Source organism: Manis pentadactyla, chromosome 2 (assembly GCF_030020395.1).
Source record: "Manis pentadactyla isolate mManPen7 chromosome 2, mManPen7.hap1, whole genome shotgun sequence".
NCBI classification, from domain to species: Eukaryota; Metazoa; Chordata; class Mammalia; order Pholidota; family Manidae; genus Manis; species Manis pentadactyla.
The window spans coordinates 183765705-183782817 of NC_080020.1; the positions used below are offsets into that span (position 1 = coordinate 183765705).

Below are 17113 nucleotides of genomic sequence, written 5' to 3' on the forward strand. Positions count from 1 at the left end.
ACGTCCACTTTTATGGCTATTACTTTCACAGGATGACCTAAATAGAGTGACCACGACAGTGTCTCCCAGGTGAGCCCACGGACTATTCCTTCAGGCTTCCACAGACTTTCACTGGATATGTGAATCAATACTAATGTGGTAGCTACACTTCTTCCTTTCAGTGACATCTGGAATCCCATTATCTGATGAGATACTCTTTTCTTCCATTTTACAGCAGGAGACATTATCTAAATTCTCCTGGATCACATGACAGTAGCCCTGGAAACAGAAAGCAAGTCTTAATATTTATCTGGCCAAATCAAATGCATTTTCTGAATCTATTTACTATACTGTTTCAAGAAGTTTTCTGAAGGGCCCACAGGGGCTACATTTAAAACCTTTGGGTCACTGTTGGCTAACTGCTGAGATGGTTTTGATCAGGGAGAAAGCCAATATTTTCAGAGTGGGTGTTGGAAGAGCTCCTAAAATGTCTCCAAACTAATTTAGGAGGAAATGCTTAACAGAAGAGGGCTTATTCCTGCCTTGAAATAAACTCATTAAAACTGACATGCTATAACTGCCCACCAAGAGAGGTACATTTTTTTAACACATTCATCCCAGGCAACTGAGGTTTCTAAATGCTATCAGTATCAGGTGACAAAACCTGTTCAACAAAGACCACTGCCTCAATACACTAGTTGACAGCTTCCTCCTCTTAGAATATGCTTGATGTTTGGTAAAACTTCTCTACTAGGACCTAGTTTTTACACTAATTTTCTTGAAGACATTTCCTTGAACAGGTTTTACTTGGTGACTCTGGTAAAATTTTGAGGTAAAAGACCTCACATCGCCTCAGTAGACATTTTTCCCTTCCCACAACCTAACCTGAAGTCAGTGAAGGAAGTCATGTAACAAGACCAGTTTAGTTCTAGGTTCCAGAAAAGCCCAAGTTTCTCAATAGCTCAGATCAAACAGGAGACCTCAGATTTAGGCAGAACTAATCTAAATGACAGAATCAGTTCCAGAAGCATCTCAGGTTTTATTAGGGTCAGTAAACCTTTTGTAGGTTAGGCAGGCTCCTATAGGCCTCAGTTTAGGGCATATGGCACTTGGTCAGTCTTGTATTTGCATGAGTAAAATGTTTTCTTCCCCTTTCCTAACTCTTACATGATTAATCGTGTATAAATTCCTAAAATCGGACCCAGGAACAAACTACCATAGCAAGGGTTTCTAAAGTTGGCTCCATCCCAGTCCCACTGAATTCAAGTCTCTGGGGATAGATGGTCCTGGAAGCCTTTTTTAAAAATGCTTTTGTGAGTTCCTCTGCATGATGAAGTACAAGAACCTCTGCAGTAGAACAACTATATGAGTGCATAAAAGAGAAAGAGAAAGAAATTTCAGCAAGCAGAGGCAAGCAAGATTGGAATTTGAGGATTTAATATTAATGGGGGAATAAGACTTTTTTTTTAAACAGGTCACTGGGGAGGGATCATGAACATCTTTGCTTCAGTAACTCCATCTTCAGCTAGGCTGGCTGCATCAGTGTACTGATACTTTCTTCTATCTCTGAGAGCTTCTTCAGAACTTGGTTAATCTTGACTTCATCAAATTCCAAACAGAGAAATTCCGATTCCTGCAAAACATAAAAGGATGTTTTAGAAGAGCCCCTCAAGGTAGCCAAGGCTGTGGATCTGGCATGAATCAACTCTAAAGGCTCAAGGCCACTACCCAGCAAGCCTTACTTAAGCCTCAACACCTAATAATATTTAACCTAGCAAAGCAAATCCACACAATGCCCAAAATGAACCTATTTCTATGAGGTGTTTCATAAATGGTAAGGGAGTATACAAATGTCAGTTATTTTCATAAAGAAGCATGGGAGAAGTTCAAATCAAGAACATTTGATCCCATGATAACTTTTAAGGTAAGTACTTAAGTATTGCTGTTTTATAGATGACGACCCTGGGGTAGAAAGAGATTAACCTGTAACACAAAATCAGAAAAAGGCAGAGTGAGATTGTAAATGCCCAGCTCTAGCTGACTCCAAAGTCCATGCTGTCTCCAAAGCACCCTGTAGTACAATGATGGAAGGAGGGTTTGCATTGGCCTCCGTGTTAGCCTGGGAACTGGGCTTCTGTGGATTTAAGAGTTAATTAGAAATTGTGACAAGTTGTGACCAAGTTGCTTGGGTAACATCAGATAATTGAAACAGACTTCTGGTGCCTTCTGCTTGCTGCAAGCCCAATCTCCCAAGATTTCTCTCAGACACACTCCCTTCAATCACTGTTACGGTCAGTAGGATCAATCAATCAACCCTAGATTAAGTAGATATCAAAGAAAAAGGCTTCTGAAGTGTGGTGATAGAAATTTCACATACATCAGACAATGCTTAGGTCCACATTTTTCTCAAAAGACAAGGAAAATTATATGTATTAAGAGTGACTATATTCAAGACCCTTAAGGACAATAATCATGTAATTTTAGAGCCCTATGAATTGTTTTTGTTATATTTTATTTTTATTTACCTATGGTATCATTAATACACACTTACATGAACAACATTGTGGTTACCAGATTCTCCCCATTATCAAGTCCCCACCACATACCCCATTACAGTCACTGTCCATCAGCATAGTAAGATGCTATATAATCACTACTTGTGTTCTCTGTGTTACACTGCCTTCCCCGTGCCCCTCCCCCCACATTATGTGTGCTAATCGTAATACCCCTTTTCCCCCTTTATCTCTTCCTTCCCAACCATCCTCCCCAATACCTTTCCCTTTGGCAATGTTAGTCCATTCTTGGGTTCTGTGAGTCTGCTGCTGTTTTGTTCCTTCAGTTTTTTTCTTTGTTATTGTACTCCACATATGAGTAAAATCATTTGGTACTTGTCTTTCTCCACCTGGCTTATTTCACTGAGCATAATACCCTCTAGCTCCATCCATGTTGTTGCAAATGGTAGGATTTGTTTTCTTCTTACGGCTGAATAATATTCCATTGTGTATGTGTACCACATCTTCTTTATCCATTCATCAACTGATGGACACTTAGGTTGCTTCCATTTCCTGGCTATTATAAATAGTCCTGCGATAAACATAGGGGTGCATATGTCTTTTTCAAACTGGGCTCCTACATTTTAGGGTAAATTCCTAGGAGTGGAATTCCTGGGTCAAATGGTATTTCTACTTTGAGTTTTTTGAGGAACCTCCATACTGCTTTCTACAATGGTTGAATTAATTTACATTCCCACCAGCAGTGTAGGAGGGTTTCCCCTTTCTCCACATCCTCGCCAACATTTGTTGTTTGTCTTCTGGATGTTGGCCATCCTAACTGGTGTGAGGTGATATCTTGTCATTTAGTTTGCATTTCTCTGATGACAAGCGATGTGGAACATCTTTTCATGTGCCTGTTGGCCATCTGAATTTCTTCTTTGGAGAAGTGTCTGTTCAGATCCTCTGCCCATTTTTTAATTCGTTCATTTGCTTTCTGTTTGTTGAGGTGTGTGAGTTCTTTATATATTTTGGATGTCAACCCCTTGTCAGATATGTCATTTATGAATATATTCTCCCATACTGTAGGATGTCTTTTTGTTCTATTGATGGTGTTCTTTGCTGTACAGAAGCTTTTCAGTTTGATATAGTCCCACTTGTTCATTTTTGCTTTTGTTTCCCTTGCCCATGGAGATATGTTCATGAAGAAGTTGCTCATGTTTATATTCAAGAGAGTTTTGCCTATATTTTCTTCTAAGAGTTTTATGGTTTCATGACTTACATTCACATCTTGGATGCATTTCGAGTTTACTTTTGTGTATGGAGTTAGACAGTAATTCAGTTTCATTCTCTTACATGTCACTGTCCAGTTTCGCCAACACCAGCTGTTGAAGAGACTTTCATTTCCCCATTGTATATCCATGGCTCCTTTATCATATATTAATTGACCACATATGCTTGGGTTAATATCTGGACTCTCTATTCTATTCCACTGGTCTGTGGCTCTGTTCTTGTGCCAGTACCAAATTGTCTTGATTACTGTGGCTTTGTAGTAGAGCTTGAAGTTGGGAAGAAAGATCCCTCCTGCTTTATTCTTCCTTCTCAGGATTGCTTTGGCTATTCAGGGTCTTTGGTGGTTCCATATGAATTTTTAAACTATTTGTTCTAGTTCGTTGAAGAATGCTGTTGGTATTTTGATAGGGATTGCATTGAATCTGTAGATTGCTTTAGGCAGGATGGCCATTTTGACAATATTAATTCTTCCTAGCCAAGAACATGGGATGAATTTCCACTTATTAATATCCTCTTTAATTTCTCTTAGGAGTGCCTTGTAGTTTTCAGGGCATAGGTTTTTCACTTTCTTCGTTAGGTTTATTCCTAGGTATTTTATTCTTTTTGATGCAATTGTGAATGGAATTGTTCTCCTGATTTCTCTTTCTGCTAGTTCATTGTTAGTGTCTAGGAATGCAACAGATTTCTCTGTATTAATTTTGTACCGTGCAACTTTGCTGAATTCAGATATTAGATCTAGTACTTTTGGAGTGGATTCCTTAGGGTTTTTTATGTACAATATCATGTCATCTGCAAACAGTGACAGTTTGACTTCTTCTTTACCAATCTGGATGCCTTTTTTTCTTTGTGTTAGATTGCCATGGCTAGGACTTCTAGTACTATGTTGAATAAAAGCAGGGAGAGTGGCTATCCTTATCTTGCTCCCAATCTTTGGGGAAAAGCTTTCAGCTTCTCACTGTTCAGTATGATGTTGGCTGTGGGTTTGATATATATGGATGGCCTTTATTATGTTGAGGTACTTGCCCTCTGTACCCATTTTGTTGAGAGTTTTTATCATGAATGGATGTTGAATTGTGTTGAATGCTTTTTCAGCATCTATGGAGATGATCATGTGGTTTTTGTCCTTCTTTTTGTTGATGTGGTGGATGATGTTCAAATGTTGTACCATCCTTGCATCCCTGGGATGAATCCCACTTGGTCGTGGAGTATGATCCTTTTGATGTATTTTTGATTTTGGTTTGCTAATATTTTGTTGAGTATTTTTGCATCTACGTTCATCAGAGATATTGGTCTATAATTTGTTTTTTGGTGGGGTCTTTGCCTGGTTTTGGTATTAGGGTGATGTTGGCTTCATAGAATGAGTTTGGGAGTATTCCCTTCTCTTCTATTTTTTGGAAAACTTTAAGGAGAATGGGTATTATGTCTTCTCTGTATGTCTGATAGAATTCTGAGGTAAATCCATCTGGCCTGGGGATTTTGTTCTTGGGTAGTTTTTTGATTACCGCTTCAATTTCTTTGCTGGTAATTGATCTGTATAGATTTTCTGTTTCTTCCTTGGTCAGTCTTGGAAGGTTGTATTTTTCTAGGAAGTTGTCCATTTCTTCTAGGTTTTCAAGCTTTTTAACATATAGGTTTTCATAGTATTCTCTAATAATTCTTTGTATTTCTGTTGGATCCGTCGTGATTTTTCCTTTCTTGTTTCTGATTCTGTTGATGTATGTTGATTCTCTTTTTCTCTTAATAAGTCTGGCTAGGGGTTTATCTATTTTGTTTATTTTCTCAAAGAACCAGCTCTTGGTTTCATTAATTTTTTCTATTGTTTTATTCTTCTCAATTTTATTTATTTATTCTCTGATCTCTATTATGTTCCTCCTTCTGCTGACTTTGGGCTTCATTTGCTCTTCTTTTCCCAGTTTCAATAATTGTGAATTTAGACTATTCATTTGGGATTGTTCTTCCTTCTTTAAATATGCCTGGATTGCTACATACTTCCTCCTTAGAGCTGCCTTCACTGCATCCCACAGAAGTTGGGGTGTTCACTATGAATTCTTAAAGATCATATAAACCAACTGACTTGTTTTTAAGATAATGAAATTGAGGCCCCAGAGCATGTTAAATGGCATGCCTATTGTCCAACTATTGATGCGGAGCCACCAGATCAATGCTCTTTTCTCTAAATTTTCCTCTCTAAATACACAGCATTTTCCACCCTCATTCCCAAAGTGGCAGATACAAAGGACAACCAATAAGCTTCTTCAGAGGGAGGGAATAACTCTGTCATCAACTAGAACCCTTGGGAGTTGATTTTGGAAAAGTAAGTTTGCTGTTGCTAAGCTGCTTTGCTGAGTCTATACTGATGCCACTAAACATTCCCCAGGAGAAACAAGTGCAGAGGGAAAGAAGGGACCTCTCGGATGAAAGTCTTCCAAAGAGAGGAAAGGCAGCATTCCCCTCAAACATGTATTTAGATAGGAGAGGGGTATCATCTCTTGTGAGCTTAGAAACTGCCAGGTTTCATTTAGTCAAAAGTAAAAAGCAATTAAAAAAAAAAGATGCTCCCTTTCTTGAGCTGCAGGAAGGATTATATCCTTTTGGAAAGAAGAGCATATTTATGGCAAATTAGGCAGTTCACATGGCTAGATTAAGAACAGATCTTAGATCTGAAGGTCTCTTATTCTTCTTTTAGGCATTTTTTTTTGGAATTTTATTTATATAAAATATTATATTGGTTTCAGATGTAATCACCCAGTTTTACTGAGACCTTAAGCCTGTCTAAAACATTTCTTAACATCCGGCCTCTGAAACAATGGTCTAGAAATTAACAATTACCAGAGTTTAACATATATATTCAGGAATTGACAGATAAGAGGATATAATCCATGTTTCACCTCAGTGAAAGAAAGTCAGTTACTTTAATAAACTACCTAGTTTTATATTTATATAAGAAGAGATTACCAAGAATAATGTTCATAGAGACTGGAATACCTGGCTAAGAAAGAGCTAGGATCTTTTCTGACTGGGGGTCATTAATTTGTTGTAGGTTTCAGTACTCAATTATCTTTGATTGAACCTTTAAGTATCAATGAAACTCAGTTTATTCTTAAGGAAAATCAAATACTAGAGAGAAATAGCAGGCTAAATAAAGAGTCTGAAGTTAAACACTTCCATCCACTCCCAACATTTACCTCTCTGCCCTTGAAATAATGCACACTAATGGTCTTAGAAAGACACATCCATACATGACTCTTTAAGAAACATTTACCTGAAACTCTATTATCAAGACCTAGCTTCACCTACTTATGCTATCAAGGTATTTTATGAGGAATTCAAAAGGTTTTACACTTCGGCTTAACACACTTAAGAGAATTGTTCAAATTTCACATTCGGCTGGAGTACCCTACAGAAAGTATGTTTAATTCACTTGAAAATATCTTTAGAAATGCAGGTGATGCTTATCCAACCAGAGGAAGAAAGCACAAAAGCAATCTGAAATACTTGACTTTTTTTTCAAAGTCATCCATCCTAACATAGGCCTAACTGGTCATAATAACAAGGGATGACAAGACTAAATTCCTATATATAAGTATCTGAGTCAAGAATTCTTTTGGTAGAGTGTAGATACAGAATGTGGTGGAGTCAGAAGGTGCTTAGCAGATATATAAGCAAGCACATCATTATTAAGAATATGCACTTTGTGATAATTGGGAGTAAGTATATCAGTGTGTTAATAAGCTGAAGAGTTTAATAACTATTCCAAATTAGGAAAGGCAAAAATTCAAATACTCTCTTCAAGTGCAAAAGCTGAAGTCGTAAAATCCCAAAAAGAGGTATTTGAGAGGCCATCCTCTTCAAACCAATCAACCACTACCACCAAACAAACAAACAAACAAGCCAGCTCTAATAACTCTGACAGGACATCTCACAGGCTGGAACAGGAACTCCTCTCCCGGGTTATAACCACTCTAACATTCTTCGGGAAAACTCTTACTTGTAAAGCCTAAATCTTTGTTGCTTTAGCTGAAACTCATTTCCTACCAGGGTCAGAGGGTATAAATGATTATTAGTTTACATAATAATTGAAGGCTGTTATTAAACAAATGTTTGGTTTTCTCCATATACACATTAAATAACCTATTTGTGTATAATGTCTGTTTAAATGACTTCCTTATCTGGGCCCATAAACACACCCTGAGCAATTCTTTGGCAAAACAATACTAAAGTGACAAAATGCTAAAAAGAGAAAACAAAAGGACTGTGATTTATTAAATACTGGAGTGGAACCATTTAGAATAAATTCAACAGGAAACAAAATAGAAATCCTATAGCCTATTTTCTGTATTATTATATATTTTACATTATCTATCTATATTATTATTACATAGTTCCAATGAAAAATTTCCACAGAGCTTTAAACCAAATTTATTGGGTTATATTTGGCATTATAACACAACTTTGGCAAGCCCTAACACGTTGTGGTTTCTTAAAAAAATCCTAAAGTTTGGAGTTGAAGGGTGAGAATGGGAAAGGGTGCCTTTGGATACTGCTAACCAAAGCTGTCCAGAAGGCCACATAAACCTGGCCAGATTTCAAAAGGTTTATTATTCCCCCAATTTTTCTTTTGGTTTCATTTACTGACACAATGGGACTGTGGGCTGGGAAAAAACTTTCATAAAGCCTATCCCTTTGTTGGGGCTGTCATTTCATAAACTTTAATTAACCCTCTGACCTGCAGCTCTGCCACTCTGTCTTCTGTGTTTAACAACTGGAGAGAAAAAGAGAACATGCACCAAAGGTCATAATTGGCAATGGCTTCTTGAAGAGTAATTATATAATAAATAAGATACCCAGTAACTTTAACACTGCCCTCCAGAGAAGTTCAAAATATCTTCATAAGCAAATCTGTGTTCACCACTCATTCCTATACTTCCTGCAGCTTTCTCAGGATTATATTGATACTGCTCCCAAATTACTTCAGTAGACCTTGATATAGCTTCTCTATAGCAAAGGCTTGTCCAAGTTCCTTCCCAAGGAATCATTTATCTAAAATTAAATTTTATAGTCCCCTGAAAACTGTGCTGATTATTCTCCATGTGCTTTTTTATATCCATTCTCCACCAAATACAAACTCCAAAGATTCAGAGCAAGGATTTTCATCATACATAAGCTGGTAGGAAGGCTGCCCTCCATATGATAAATAATAGGATGAACCAGAACCACTATCTGACTTTTTCTATTTATGTAAGTCTTGTATAGTAGCACTTTGATATTAAAGAAGAGGAACAGTAGCAACAACAACTGTAGATGCGATTTCATTAAGAATTTGCATCAACGTTCTTGATAGAGAAACATGGCTAAAGCAATGGATAGCTTATGCTGTAGCTTAAAACAATACTTCAAAAAAAGAAAACATTTGATTTATATATTTTAATTAGCAATACATATTATAACCAACCGTCCTTACTCAGGCCATTTTTATCCTGAGGAAATCCTCATTTCAAATATAACAGCCAAAAAGGCCTATATCTACTGTCTAAAGAGCATGTTACCCCAATTTTTCAAAAGGGAAAAAAAAATTTTATTGTATATCACAAAGCAAGTCATCCTGAGAATGAAAAAAGACTAAAATCAGACTCTCTGGAGCCTAAGACTGCTACTTAATGACCAAGCAATTAAAACTCAATAGGTGTCCATAATGTGCTAAGAGCTAATGTGGGACTAAGACAGGGTCTTCAAGAACGAAAAAAATTCACTCTAATAAACAAATACAGCAGTGCTCAGCACATACCATGTGCTTTCAGAGCCAGAGAGCTTCTAAAGGAGGTGTTTATCCATATTCTCACGATCTCCTAGAAGAGGACAGAGTATTACCAGTGAAGTATAAAAGCATTAAGCATTGCTGGAAAACAATTAACTAAATTCTCTAGAGTTGTCAGTCAGGCATTTCAAAGCACTTTGGTGAGGACAACTTGACAAGGGGAGTTTACAGTGCTTTAAAAAAATTTAAAAGCCACCACTCCCACAAATTCTTATTATATTAAGATATAAACCTTTAGGGAAAACATGAACTTTTAGTAAGTTAGCTAGAAATTCAAGGGAGAAAAGAGACAATGGGAATTTAAGGAGTTTCAGGTATACTACTGGTGTAAATCAATTACTGCTAAACAAACCTAAGGTTACCTATCTTCAACTTTCCAAGTGGTACACCACAGGTTTTACATAAAGTGTCAAAATTTTTAAATAAAACAACATCATATCTTGAGAACTATTATCTGGGTCTCTGCTCTTTCATTTCCTCCTCCTTTTTTGGTCTACCTTTTAAATATTTCCACAAGATGGAAAATGGAAGTGAATTTAAACTGGTTAATCTGAATAAATCACAGTAGCTCAGCAAAAAGTTTTTATAGAAAAGGAGATTAGCACTATTGGGAGAAACTTTATGTCTTCATTGCTTTTGAAAATCATATCCATATGGTGCATTTTAAGCCAGAAGGTCTTCTAATCCCAAATATTTCCCTTCCTTTAGTTAACAGGACTACTATTCTAGTCTAGATAATACCTTTAAAATATAAATACTCCCACAGAAGAAGTAATACAAAAAAAATCATTAACACCTTCCTCTTACTTAAATCAGGAGATTCATTTTCTTTCAGGAAGAATAAATCTTAATATTCTGCCTTAAAACCCAGCATTCAGAGGGACTGAAGGGAAGCAGGTTCCATGGGTGAAGCACCTTAAGCTCCTCAGATCCCTGATCCAAACTCTCCACACCTTTCCATGCACCTAATCACCAAGGTTGCTAGGCACCAGGAAAACCTTACAAAAGGGGCATTAGTAAGATAATCTAAATGAAAACCAAAGGTTGAATTTACACACACAACCTGCTGCTGCTGTGCATTTTTATCTACAGGGGCTTAAGGCCTGTGAGCCAAAAAGGCAATGAGAGTCCAAGAACTCTGTCCTCTGAGTTGACTGAATTTCTAAGAGAGAGAGTACAAGTGTGCTGAGAAGAGGACCCTGAGGTTCTTTTGGTTTAAGATTTTTAGGCTAGAAAAATTTCAAAGCCATGATTTAGAAGAAAACTAGACATGCCTGTCCCACCAATGTGTGGTCAAAAGCAACATGTATTTTGCCCAGGCACCTCCGACTTGTTTCTGAAAGAGAAAATAGTTTTGACTTCACAAGGAGAGCTTTTTTTATTGGCTGAATTATGTACTGCTAAACCAAGACTACCACTATTCTTTTTCTCCCAGAGATTTCAAAGAATCCTGACATATATCCTGCTCCCTGTTACAAGTCAGTGGATAGTGAAAGGTAGAGGCACCATCAAGTTTCATTTTATCACTAAAAAAAAAAAAAGAAACCCAGCAACAAGCCCATTATGTGAAGCACAGGGTTCCCAGTTCTTTGATTCAACCCAAAGACCTGCTAACAGCCACATCTGACTCTGAATTTGGATACTTTCAAACCCAACTAGCATACATTCAGCAGAGCAGAATGGGAACTAATTAAGAAACACCTGATTCTGTGCTGATTTACATAAGTACCAGCACTCTTAAGCATTTACAAAAACTGTTTAAAACACCCAACAAAAGAAAATAAAACAGAGCCAAGTTATATAACATTAAAGGCTCAATACAATTAGATTGTTGGCTGATTTCTATGTTTTTCTAAATATTTTGCTCCAGTTCACTTTACTACTTTTCATCTTTGGCTGGATTTAATGTTTAACTGTTAAGATTTTCTGTATTTTGAAAAACATTGGCTGAAAAATATCTGGGTACAAAACTATTTTTAGGTGTTCTGGTTTGATATGCAGAAAATCATATTAGCATTTGGCTAAACAGAACTAGTTCCCATGGAACAATGGACAAAGAACAACCGCTAAACAGATGAAATGGCAAATCACACTGAGGAAGGAGAAACTTCACTTAAATCCTAGAGAAACCAAATGACAAATCTCTTCTGCACATGAGAAAAAGAGCATTGCTAATATTAGTCTGAAGTTCAAACTGGGGCCCCTCATCATTCCTGATGAGGTACATTCCAGAGCAAACTCATTTGCAAACAACTCTGACAAACAAACTAAAATATATTTACATGAAAGGAACAGAGAAGATTTAACAAAACTCATCCAGAGTTGCTCATTTAGGCAATAGCTTTAGGCAAGCAGAACAAAGTATACTTTCTAGGGGGGCGTTCTTGATAATCTACAGATTACGATGGGAGAAACATCTTAATACATCCAATAAACAGGAGTGCAGCAATGAATAACACCTTGGCATGAGAGGAAGACAAAAGCTGTACTCATCAAATCAACTCCGGGATCAGATTTTCTCCAACTAGTGGGATCACCAACTTGCTCTGCCAACAGCACCACTAGCTATTCCCAGCTTTCTCAGTGTGGGTTCTTGTAAGTCAATCATGACAGCACAATTAAGCAGAAACAGGCACAGTTAGATAACAGCATTTCCCTCCACCCTTCTCTATCAAGGAAGCAAATAAGGAGTAAGGAGGGCAAAGATCGGATAGGATGGCTTTGAAATTCAGAAAATGCTGACTTGGGGAGAAAAGGTTTTGAATTAATTTTTTTTTTTTTGCCAAGGTTGTGGAAAAGGGGACTAATTTTGTTAAGTTTCCAAAAAACTCCAAATACAGTTACATTCTGAGGCACTGAGGGTTGGGACTTTTAACATATGAAATCGTGGGGGAACACTATTTAGTCCCTAACAATCTTACTGCTTCGAGGGTCCTGGGTTTATCAAGCATCTTGTAAGCATCTCCAGCAGATGATGATTCTACATTTGCTGTTCATACTGTACAGAAAAGAATTTCTAATAGTTCAGAAACAAAAACACACATACACAAAAGCTGCCTGCTGATTGTTCTGACCTCATCCTCACTGGACTTGATTTTGAAATGCCAATTAATCTATGGAGGCTGCCAGGATAAAAACTTCCAGGATGGGAACTGGAAAATGGCACAAAAGAAATTTTTCCTAATCCTCACTTTCTGATGCTATTAAGCACCTGCTTGTCATACTGTGTCCCAAAGTCCAGCCTTGAAAGCTGATTCAGAATCTGGCACATGATTCTGTGGGAGAATATGGGAATGAGGGAAGAAGAGAGGATTTACAGACACTGCATGAAGTTAGTCACCAGCTTCTGAAGTTCAAACAGTTTACTGAAAACTTCTGGAGGTGGAAGGAAGAGAGGAAATCACATCATTATGATCTAGGGTTGAATTCTGACATCACTTAGGTTGCTGGAGCCTTTGTTCAAATGCAATAGCCAATTTAGGTCTGTCTGGCTTCAGAGTCTGCCTACTTAACCATTTCATAACCCTGACTCATATTCATACGTAACATAAACATCACTATTAGTCACTAACTATGCACATGTGAAAATTATTCTGATTCAGGTAACTTTAGCAAAGACTCAAAAGAAAGCTGAGTTTTGATAGTGTAATAACCCAAAGTCAATCTAAAGTGGCCTATAAAACATCTGGATAGGCAATAAGCATATCCTGGCTACATATGAAGATTTCTAGCATTATTTTACGTGTAATGATGCAATAGCATAAGCTGAATTAATATGTGCATGAGATCCAGGCAGAGAAGCATATTAAGAGACTAAGTTCTTACTCTGAGGCAAGATGCCCTTTAATTCCCTTTCTCTTTGTGTGTGTGTGTGTTGGGGTGAGGGATGGGGAAGACCAAAGTGTGGGGAGAGTTCAGTTTTATATATATGTATATATAGCTAACTTGACCCTATCAGCAGAAGAACTGTTTACCTTTGTTGTTCTATTGACTAATATGCGGAGCACCTTGATTGAGACTCCTTCTCCCAAAGTACAGTCAGGAGAACCAAAATGCCTGTTTAAATCCAGGGTTCTTTCCATCCATAATCATAAGTAATCCCCAATTCTGCCTTGTTGTCTAACCCAAGAACATCAAATTATTCATCTGGAAAAAGATCTCATCAACATTTATAAGCACTTTTGGAATGCAAAAAGATAAATATGATCATTTTGCAATATATACAAATATCAAATCATTATTGTACAGCAGAAACTAATATAATGTTACATGTCAATTATATCTCAATTGAAAAAAAGGAAAGAGTAGATAAATACTGAAAAATGTATTATATTATGAGTTTAAACTTTAACATTCTTTATATTTGGACAATATCTATTCTCTGGCCAAGCCAAGGGTAAACAGGACTGGGTGGAGTGAAGGGGAAGAAAGTCCTTGATAACGACCTAAACAGCATCATTCATACAAACACAATCAAACTTAACCAACAATCACCTAAAACAGGATGAAAATAAAGTCAGCATATACACTGTTAGAAATAAAAACAAAACAAACATAAATAATAAGTAAAAATAATGTTTACTTTGTAGTCTACCCTTTGGTTACAAAGGACACATTTACCACTCTCCAAGATAATGTCAATAAACCAGAAATATAAACTATGTAAGAGAGATCAAAAGATATAGGGACAAAAATATTAGCGAAAGCAACTATTATGAAGAAAAATGAGGTATATCCCCAATTGGAGGTATAAGAAAAACACCTTGACAGTATGACTTGTATACATTTCCTCTGTGTTTGTCTCCTCAACTTGACTTAACAAGTTATTTGCCAATGGAGCTGGCATGAGTAGAATGTGATCCTAACTCCTGGCCAAGATGCCTCAACTTGGGTTTTGCTGGTTTCTGAAGAATTTTAGCCACATTTGTAGATAATAAAGCAGTTTAAATATTTCATTCCATAACTTCAAGTATACCAAAAATATGACTCTCCCATACTTGTTCCCCTAATTCACCATTTGTTCAATTGTTTACAAATTTGGCCACATTTGCTTGTTCATTCTTTTTCTCTTTCTCATAACCACTTGAGAGTAAGCAGGGGAAGTCATGCCCTTTGATTCCCTAAAAACTTCAGTGTATATTTCCTAAGGACAAGGTCATCCTCTAATATAGTCTAATATAGTTATATAATAACAATGAACAGTACTATCTAATCTGGTCTATATTCAAATTTCATCAAATGCCCCAATAGCATCCCTTTCCCTACTCCCAAATCAAATTCCACAATCACATATTGTTTGCATTTCGAGGTCATGCATCAAGAGTCTCCTTTAATGTAGAATAAAGTTTCTCAGTCAGCCTTTCCTGTGTTTTTTGAGCTTGACATTTTTGACAAATACAAGCTAGTTTTTTTTATAGAATGTTGACTTGGGTTTGTCTGATGTTTCCTCATAATGAAATTCTGTGTGTGTGCAAATGCCTATCTACTAGTTACTATCCCCAATGATTAGTGAACATGGGTTTTGAAGCCATACAAACCTAAAATCAAATCTAAATCAAAACTCTATTACTTTCTAGCTATATGGCTGGCTAGTTTTAATTTCCTAATCTGTAAAACAGTGACTTTAACAGACTTAACTGGTAAGGCTGTGGCTAAGATTTAAGAGATGATGCATCTAAAGCAACTTAACAGTTTTTTTCTTGGTTAAGGGGGCGGAAGGGGGTACTGTATCTTACACCTCTCTGGTTTTACCACAGTATCTCATACCCAGCAACATTAAAAGAGTATTGGCTGATTAAGCAACATCTCTACTTTCCCAAAGGGAACAGGAAGTACTTCACTCTGTCATAACATGTTGCCTCTAGCAATCTAGTCTGGCCAAGGTACTTCATTGCCAGCCTGTGCCTAGCAGCAGCACCTCATTTCCTGCATGCTCCCAACAGCTGCCTCCAGATATCCTGCTGCTTGCCTGTACCAGCCCAATAAGTACATGGCATTGGCTAGTAGGAGAACACCCTAAGTGCTACAGAGAGTGTTCCTTCCTGCTGGGCCCCTGCCTGGGGACTGGCCAGTGGACAGGAATGGAAGAGTTATGAGAAAGGCACCAAACCAAAGAAGACTCCAGGCTAGAACTGCTAAGAACATGAGCTTGTGTAGGGGACTGCTAATGAGTGCTCTGACAACAAGCATGGTCAGGAGCTCAGGTGCAAAAACTGTCCTTCCTGTCAAACTGTCACTGTCAATCCTAAGAAAGAATACCCAAATTAAGGAATTTTCTTATAGTCAAATTGACAGATAATTTTAATATTCAACAATAACACTGCAAAATCAGGAAGTCCACAGTTAAGATGGCATTCTTACTTCATTTCCATAATTACCTCTCCAATAGCAAGGGCAAGGGAGCTGGTATGCAGAGCATTTCCAATCTACTGTTTTCATATGAAAATTTCATCCTCCCCACCTTTTCTCAGAAAACATCAATACAATTATTCTATTTATGTTAAATTATTCTTCTAAGCCAGAGATTAAAAGAAATGGGTTACAGCAGCTACAGTAATTCTTCAAGGCATAAAAGTACAAACACACTTTTTAAATTAAGTTTATCATTGATATACAACCTTATGAAGGTTACTTCACATGAGCAACATTGGGGTTACTACATTTACCCGTATTACCAAGTCCCCCCCACATACCCCATTGTAGTCACTGTCCATCAGCGTAGTAAGATGCTGTAGAGTCACTACTTGTCTTCTCAGTACAAACCCACTTTTGAGATTTGGAATAGAATTTCATTTGGGTTTTTCTATGTTATTAACTCAAGTATTCCATCATTTTTCTGGCTTTCTCCCTCTGTCAATTAAAACTGCAAATGAATCAAATGATCCCTAAAGGTAAAAAAGTAAATAAAATGAAACAAACAAGAAAAGTACTGCGTCCAACATTTCAAACTCTTTGAGGAGGGGCCTCTAGCAAAGCAAATGGAAGTTTACATCTGTAGTCTGAAAAAAGAAAGAAAATTCTAATGCAAAGCCTTTACCTTCATCAGTGAAGAGTACAAATATTGCATTGTGAACATTAAGCTAGAACTTCTAATAATTCTGTCAATAGTTCAGAGGCCTTAAGTCTGAGTCTGCTGCCAAGGAATACTTAGTTAGAATCAACTGCTTTAGAAATGGAATTCTCACCTGGGGGTTAAATCTAAACATAGGACAATGAGAATACTATACTCTGAAGGTTACTATTAGCCTCCGTTCCTTAGGACATAATGACTCTTAGAAATTTCAAAAGTCATATGTAGTTCTGCAAACATCTTTACTTTGGCAAGAAAAACACTTCTGAGTTCACTGTACTACATCACTCATGGAATCTCAGTATTATGTCTAAAGTTCAATATTTTTAAAATGTTTTGAAGGTTAGGGTTAGAAAGGAGTACATCAATGCATGTTAATTCTTCCACTTAATGCTCATTTTCCTTTTCCCCCTACAGAAAGATCAGTAAGTGAGCCGTTGCTATCATTAACCATTGAACCCAAAACAG

The 17113-nt window shown here is 37.1% G+C and overlaps 1 protein-coding gene across 2 annotated transcripts in view; it reads right to left on the bottom strand.

Annotated features, from left to right (window-relative positions):
- Positions 1-1399: 1399 nt before the first annotated feature.
- Positions 1400-17113, bottom strand: part of COMMD1 (copper metabolism domain containing 1) — a 174684-nt gene continuing 158970 nt past the window's right edge. For both annotated transcript variants that reach the window (XM_057497159.1, XM_036904304.2), the window contains one exon: positions 1400-1612. Coding sequence is in view for 1 of the 2 variants with exons in the window: in XM_036904304.2 (XP_036760199.1) it covers positions 1505-1612 (108 nt within the window). In the remaining variant the exon portion in view is untranslated. The remainder of the gene's footprint in view (positions 1613-17113) is intronic.